At 54.3% G+C, this 7,960-nt stretch overlaps 1 protein-coding gene across 1 annotated transcript; it reads right to left on the bottom strand.

Moving 5' to 3' along the window:
- Positions 1–258: 258 nt before the first annotated feature.
- atf3 (activating transcription factor 3) lies at positions 259–7,318 on the bottom strand. The gene is made up of 3 exons (XM_056294605.1): positions 7,059–7,318; positions 3,516–3,623; positions 259–2,769 (listed from the first exon to the last, which is right to left on the bottom strand). Exons 1-3 carry the CDS (start codon positions 7,305–7,307, stop codon positions 2,443–2,445), a joined length of 684 nt encoding a protein of 227 aa, XP_056150580.1. The 5' UTR covers positions 7,308–7,318; the 3' UTR covers positions 259–2,442.
- Between the last annotated feature and the right edge of the window lie 642 nt (positions 7,319–7,960).

Consider the following 7,960-nt stretch of genomic DNA (forward strand, 5'->3'; position numbering starts at 1 on the left):
ATCTCACACGGGGTTTGTGTGTCGGTTTTGTTTTTAATGGCAACACATGGAGCTGGTGACTCCACGTGTATTGGGAGGAGGCATGTGGTAGTCCACAGCCCTCCCCGGATCGGCAGAGGGGGTGGAGCAGAGACCGGGACAGCTCGGGGGAGTGGGGTAGTTGGGTGGGAACGGTTGGGGAGGAAGGGGGGTGGGTAAGGTTGGGGAGTAAGGGGGGGAGGAAGGGGGGGGGTGGAGAAAAGGACAGACAGCAGTCTGTTACCTACAGACCTTTTAATAACCAAAGTATCAAAAGCCAAACTGCGGCGGCGGCAGAAACAGTCAGAAATACAGAAGTGCAGTTTCCACCTGAAACAGGAGGTGGCGCTCCAACAGTCTGCAGAGCCTCCATACAACACAAGACAGAGCGACTCACATCCAGCAGTGGAACCTGGGCGCGTGACGCTGCTGACAGTAACACAAACACAGCTCAGAGTACAACATGACGAACCCCTCAAACCGGCCGACACACACACACACACACACACACCGGCACAACCATTTGGTCAACACAACCCAGGATTACATCACACACACACACACACACACACACACACACAGCTAGAACGTGTGCCCCGTACAAACAAAAAATACAAAACACAACTGTGGTGAACCCACAATAAAGCCTGTGTGACGTTCGTCAGCAGTCATGTGTGTTTTCTCAGTTTCAGGATGACGAACTTCCTGTGGAGAGCGGAAGAGTCCTGGTGCAGGACCTCCGTCACCGTCCTGGTGCAGGACCTCCGTCACCGTCCTGGTGCAGGACCTCCGTCACCGTCCTGGTGCAGGACCTCCGTCGCCACCTCCCGTCGGAGCGACAAACCGACACGTCGGCGCGAGAGAGGCGGAGACACATTTGGCGTTGAGCTTAAACCTGGATGTGGCTGAAATCCATACTCCATCTTTTATTTGTATGAAGAAGCGGGAAAAGGTTTCCGCTCCTTCAGCCAGACGCTGAGCTGGGACCCCCCACGGGGTCTCCTGAACCCCCCACGGGGGTCTCCTGAACAGCCTGTCCATAAATACTTGTACAAAACACGTTTTCAGGGCCCGGACCAGGCCGGAAGAGGCATTCAGGGCGTTTAATATGTGGCAGCATATAGTTACACAGTGACGGAGGCGGTGTTGGTAGAGAATAAGGTGGTGTCACACACACACACACACACACACACACACACACACACAGACTCACACACACGTTACCGACACAGTTCAGAACACCGAGCCCCGATACTGCGATACAGGTAGTACTTCTAAAATACAGTAAATACTGTACCACCGTTCAGTTCTGCAGAGGACGGCCCTGAACATGGAGCTCGCCGGGGGGGGGGCAGGTCTGGACCTGCTGCTCGCCGGGGGGGAGGGCAGGTCTGGACCTGCCCCTCCCCCCCCCGGAGAGCAGCAGGTCCTGCTGCTCGCCGGGGGGAGGGGGGGCAGGTCTGACTGGGGCAGGAAACAACACTTATGTGCACAGGTGCCAGTTTAACATTGTGGTTTTAATTCAAGCATCCTGCCGTCTGCACATCTGTATTACTGCCAAACAGCTGTCAGAACTGATCTGAGGTCAGCTGACAAGCAGGCTGTCGATCCCGTGTCCCGATCGAGCTGACCGGGTCCCTTCTCGGGGACAGACAACCCGGTCTGTGAATAATCCGTCTGAGACCAATCTGCAGTTGAGCCAGTAGGGGTCCTGAGCGGTTAGTAGTAGCAGCAGCTGTAGAGGTTTACGTCACCTAGTGGACAGACTGATAGAGACACGGCAGGTGGACTTCAGAAGGATAAATAGGAAGGGTCATACGCTAATGCTCAAACACTGGTGGGAAATAACGCCGTTCTTTCCTTAAAACCACCGGCTCGCCCACCCGAAACCCTCGTCCTTTGGTACAAAATCACATTTACATATTCAGAACAACCGGCAATAAAAAATCATTGGACATTTTCTCTTAGTGTTTTGACTTGTCCCCTAAACTGTCTTTCCTGGGGTGCACCACCACCACCACCACCACCACCACCACAGAGGGAAGGGGCGTGCCCATGTAATGTCCGTCCTCTGCGCCCTCCTGGTTTTCATCCAATCAGCGGGGCTTTCTGGAAGTCCCGCTCCGCCTCTTCATGGGCAGGTAAGGCCGTCCCTCTAGCAGCTCGGTCAACGACAAATGAAGCAGAAGAAGAAGAACTGAGGGAGGAGTTTCATTGGTTTTTTAAACACGTGCTGTATACAGTCCTCCAGTCTCAACTAATCCACGCTGTGTTTGCAAACAGTCTGGGCTGCAGGGGGCAGCAGTCCGGCACATCAAGCTCAACGGCGTCCTAACGACTGAAAAACAAAGGGTCTATTTTTCTCGAGGGCAGCCTACCCTCTCTGATCATATCACGCCCCCCACGGGTCTGCGGCCGGGCGGCTCATAGCTGGCTGCACGACGTCGGCACGGCGGGGCTGTGGCCGTGGCACTGGATCAGTCTGAGGTCGAGACTCCCGTCCAGAGCGGGCGCTGCGGAGGCGGCCGAGTCGCAGTTTGTGTCGGCGAGCTCGTGGAGCTGGAAGGCGCTCTCCTTGATGTGCTGGATGAAGAGGTTCCTCTCGTCCTCGGGCGTCTGGCCGTTTTGGGCACGGACGATGCAGGTCGGCCGGTGCAAGTTCAGCATGTAGACCAGCTGCTGTTTCTGCTGCTTCAGAGCCTCGATCTGAGCCTTCAGGTCGGCATTGACGCTCTCCAGCTTCTCCGACTCCTGCGGGGGGCGGACGGAGAGAGAAAGGAGAACAAAGAGTTGTCATTTCAGGGTTTGTTGGGCTGACCTGTCGCTTATAACAGCGGGTGTGCTCGGTAGGCCCACAGCGGGGCGCCGTCTCCCACTGGGCAGCTCCCGGCTGCCAGCAGTGGGAGACGGCGGTCACACCGGCTTTTATGACAGGGATAGTTTGCACCGCGATCGGGCCGGTTGCTCGGAAGAGTCCAAAATGAAGGAAGCTCTCATGTAAGCAAGGTCACACCACCCACTTTTATGCAACTGTGCCCTGCCAGAATAGGAGTTGCTCCACCTAACAACAGGAAGCAACAGGAAGCAGGGTCGGAGTCAGCTGTGGAGCCAGAGTAGATGCTACAACTCTGTTTCATTATTTAACCCGGTTTGGTGTTTCTGCTTTTCCAAGTTTCCGGCGCCACCAGGACACAAGCACACTTTGCTCCGTCAGTTCGCGGTGCGACCGGGGCTGCACACTGGTTGTACTGGGCAGCTTTCACTGGCCAACACTGGGCAGCTTTCAGGTGTGACTATGTGGACCTGCGTGAATGTGACACACAAACGTCGACGCGGAACAGAACGTGTTCGTTCTCGAACGTGTGCAAACTTTTCCTGAAGAAACGACAGTTTTAAAAGACACGTAGTCCAAAAAAAAAGAAGAAGAAGAAGAAGAAGAAGAAGCACCGAAATGTCATTAGACGGACAGATGTGTGTCCTGTTACGGCTGTTCGCACCTTCTGTAAACAGTCCGTCTTCTCCTTCTTCTTGTTGCGACACTTGGCAGCAGCGATCTTGTTCCTCTCTCTCCTCCTCTTCCTCCTGTCGTGCTCTTCAGAAGTCAGCTGAGAGAAAACAAACACAATTCAACAAAAGGGAATATCAACCAGCCAGCAGACCTGTATCTGGAAACAAAGAAAGCCCAGTCCGTTGAACGGGCCGTTAACGGGGCGAGAAGGGTTTCCTCGCTCGTCTAGCCGCTCGAGGCGGCCGCGGGTGCTGTCCCCAGAGGTTTGGGGCACGTGTGTGCGGTCGCAGCATTGTCAGACCCCTTTAACCCATCACACCTTTTGTAAACAGGTGGTGTCCCACTGAGATTTTGTAAAGAGGTGTACTGTAAAGTAACGAAGCGGGAGGAGGTGATCCATGCACACCGGCGTGACGAGGGGATTCCAGCCCTGTCAACCTGGGTGTAGTTGGAAGAAACGAGGGCACGCCACCTTAGCTTCTATTTATATGGTGTCAAAATGTGAGACTCCCCCATCACGATCACACCAGAACCGTCTCTCTGTATGCACACCACTGTTACACCTTTCAGTTTTTACGTACCGTTTCAATAAAGTAGTCGTATTATAAGAACACTGCCTTGGTTTATCGGTAACCGATTAGTAATCATTAACGGAACTCGGGTCTGTTTCTGTTTCCACAGCCTGCGTCTTGTAAAACCTCCGTGTGCAACGTGACAGTCAGCGTTTGAGTTGACTGGCGCTCGGCTGGGTGTAATTCCCCCCCCGACCACACTGTGGGTTGCAATGACAGAGTGGCGCTGTACGCCCGGTCGCCACGGTAAGGGTCTGTGTGTGTGTCTGTGTGTGTGTGTAAAGGAAATTATTTATTAGCAACGACCCCTTGACATGTACCGCCTCGTTTTCAAGGGGGTCCTGCGTGTGTGTGTGTGTGTGTATACATGTGTACATGCGCATGTATGTATATGTGTACGTATATATGGCCTTGGACTTTCTTGACAGCCGCTCATCCAAACGACTTCCCCCTCGCCGCTGCACTTCCCTGGGGCGTCGGCAACACACCTGCCGAGCGGGAAGTGGACTGGATGAAGGGTTGTTGAGAAAAGCGAAGGACAGACAGACAGACAGACAGACAGACAGACAGACAGACAGACAGACAGACAGACAGACAGAGACTCCTTCCACTTTAGTGTGACAGTCCCAGAGTTGGTAATGTCTCTGTTGTCGCAAGTCAAACAGGAAGTTACGTGCAGTTTGAAACAGGAAGTTACGTGCAGTTTGAAACAGGAAGTTACGTGCAGTTTGAGACAGGCAGCTGTCTCAGTCCTGCGGGGACTGGCAGAAGAACCGGACCGTTCAGAGGATCAGAACAGACGACGGCAACGTTCACCAAGTGACTCGTTCAACCAATCAGCCTGTTGTTCATCAGCTCGTGTTTACCGCAGGTTACACCTGACGCACACCTGACGCACGCCGCGAGGAGAAGGGATTTAGACGAGAGAGGAAAAGGGAAGAGAGGAGGTGAAGATGAAGGACTTCAAGAGAAGAGAAAGTATAAATAAATGGACTACATTTGTATAGTGCTTATAAATGATATAAATACATAACGTTGTTAACAGAAACACTCACCAGTAGGGATGGTGCTTCATATAAATAAATATATGTATATGAAGCATATTTACATAAATGTATATATATATATATATATATATATATATATATATATATATATATATATGTATCTTTATTGACAGCTGATGATTGCTCATGGCATGAAACAGGCTCGTACTGTCTCATGAAGAATTTAGATAATTTAGAGAAACGAGGCCAGAAGAGAAAAGTGGAGAGAAGAGGAAAAGTTTGAGCGGCGAGAGAAAACAGAAGAGGAGAGAAACAAGCGAAGGAGAAAACAGACGAGGTGGAGAGAAAGGGACAGAAAAGCGACGGAGAAGAACTGAGAACGGAATGAATGAGAAAAGAAACAAAGAAGAACAAAGAATTTCCTAACGCAGGTTCAATCCCCCAGGTGAGGACAGCGCCACAGAGAGGTGAACCAGCGCACCTGCACACAGCCTTTACTGACACACACGTTTCTTCATCATCCAAGAGACCCCTTCAGTCTCACCTGACGGCAGGTACCCCCACCCTTATAAACGACACAGGGACTGCAGGTGTCCCCACCCTTATGAACGACACAGGGACTGCAGGTACCCCCACCCTTATAAACGACACAGGGACTGCAGGTACCCCACCCTTATAAACGACACAGGGACTGCAGGTACCCCCACCCTTATAAACAACATAGTGACTGCAGGTACCCCCACCCTTATAAACGACACAGGGACTGCAGGTGTCCCCACCCTTATGAACGACACAGGGACTGCAGGTAGCCCCACCCTTATAAACGACACAGGGACTGCAGGTACCCCCACCCTTATAAACGATACAGTGGTTGCAGGTAGCCCCACCCTTATAAACGATACAGTGACTGTAGGTACCCCCACCCTTATAAACGATACAGTGGTTGCAGGTGTCCCCACCCTTATAAACGACAGTGACTGCAGGTACCCCCACCCTTATAAACGATACAGTGGTTGCAGGTAGCCCCACCCTTATAAACGATACAGTGGTTGCAGGTATCCCCACCCTTATAAACAATACAGTGACTGCAGGTACCCCACCCTTATAAACGATACAGTGGCTGCAGGTGTCCCCACCCTTATAAACAATACAGTGACTGCAGGTGTCCCCACCCTTATAAACGATACAGTGGTTGCAGGTACCCCCACCCTTATAAACGATACAGTGGTTGCAGGTAGCCCCACCCTTATAAACGATACAGTGACTGCAGGTGTCCCCACCCTTATAAACGATACAGTGACTGCAGGTGTCCCCACCCTTATAAAAAACACAGTGACTGAAGGTGTCTCCACCCTTATAAACGACACGGTGGTGTAACGGTATTGGGGTGGTATGCCACTGTATCGTTTATAAGTGTGCCACTTTACTTTTGTTATTGTACAGTTGTCTTTGTTTACATGAGTGTGTTGTCAGCATGTAACCATCCTATTGTACAGCAGCAGTGGGCAGCTGCAGCGCCCAGGGACCAACTCCAGGTCTTCTTTCCATTGCCTTGCTCAGGGGCACAGGCAGGAGTATGAACTCTAACATGCGTGTCTTTGTGATGGTGGGAGGAAACCCACGCAGACACGGGGGAGAACATGCAAACTCCACACAGAAAGGACCTGGGACGGCCTGGGGTTCGAACCCAGGACCTTCTTGCTGTGAGGCAACCGTGCTGACCGCTGGGCCACCGTGCCGCCCCCAGATAAGGGTGGCGATGCCTGCGGTCCGGTAAGACCGAGGAAGTCCGTCAGACGAGCGGTGACAAGTTTCTGCCTATCAACGCGGTGTCCGGACGAACTGAGTCAACTCTCGGGTCAGAGACAAAGACCAGAAAAAGGGAAGAGCAGCGTAGAGGAAAAGGGAAGAAGAAGAAGAAGATGAAGAAGAAGAAGAGAGAACACGTCTTACCTCTCTCTTGACGCCGGTGTGTCCGGCCGCTCGGTCCGAGCTGGAGCTGGCTCCGTCGGAGCTCATGTCGGCGCTCAGGCCGCTGACCAGCCGCTTGGTGTGGATGGCCAGCCGGAGCTCGTCTCTCACCTGCGGGGCGAAGCCGGTGAAGTCGGCCAGGCTGAGGGCGCCCGGCGCCGGCGACAAGCAGGGGACGAGGGCGGAGCAGCTGATGTCGGCCAGCGAGGGACCGGGGTGCTGCAGCATCATCCTGCCCCCGGCCAGACGCGTCAGAACGAGGAAGCGGCGGAGCGCCTTTTATACACGGCGGCGGCGGCGGCAGCAGCCCGTCTTACTAATACCGAAACACACACACACGACACACGACGCGCACGGGGGGGCGGTGACGTCACACAGCGGGACACGGGGCGCTCCGCGGCGGCAGGTCGCGAGGCGGTGGGACGAGGCTGGTCACACGCAGCGGCACCGCTCAGCAACGGACCGGGGCGGTACAGACGTGCCGCTGGCTCGGACGGGTGGGGGCGGGGGGGGGTAGCAGAATGTGCGCGCTCTGAGGCGGATCCGACGCTCACGGTGCCGGGCTGGCTCCGCAGTCCGACGGGGCGCGAGACGAGCGTCCGCCGACACGGTCCGCGTCTCGCCACGTGAGGAGGACGGATGAAATGAAGGCCAGTTTCATTCAGGAAACCGGCGGTGCGATGGAGGAAAGGAGGCGTCTGGCCGCGGAGGCGTCTGGCCGCGGAGGCGTCTGGCCGGTCGGTCGGGCGGCTGGTCGGTTGAACGGCGGCGCGACGTCGGTCCCTACTCCGGTACAGGAGCGAACCAGCGAGCTCCCCGGAAACCTGTAAGCGAATGCGGACCGGAAGAACCGGACTCGGAGCCACCTGCTGAGCGGCTCGCAC

Source organism: Lampris incognitus, chromosome 15 (genome assembly GCF_029633865.1).
Source record: "Lampris incognitus isolate fLamInc1 chromosome 15, fLamInc1.hap2, whole genome shotgun sequence".
Lineage (NCBI taxonomy): Eukaryota > Metazoa > Chordata > Actinopteri > Lampriformes > Lampridae > Lampris > Lampris incognitus.

Coding starts and splice junctions, on each gene's coding strand:
- atf3 (XM_056294605.1), bottom strand. CDS start 7,307: ATGATGCTGCAGCACCCCGGTCCCTCGCTGGCCGACATCAGCTGCTCC. Junction 3,624..7,058: donor ACACCGGCGTCAAGAGAGAG/GTAAGACGTGTT, acceptor GTTTTCTCTCAG/CTGACTTCTGAAGAGCACGA. Junction 2,770..3,515: donor AGACGGACTGTTTACAGAAG/GTGCGAACAGCC, acceptor CGCCCCCCGCAG/GAGTCGGAGAAGCTGGAGAG.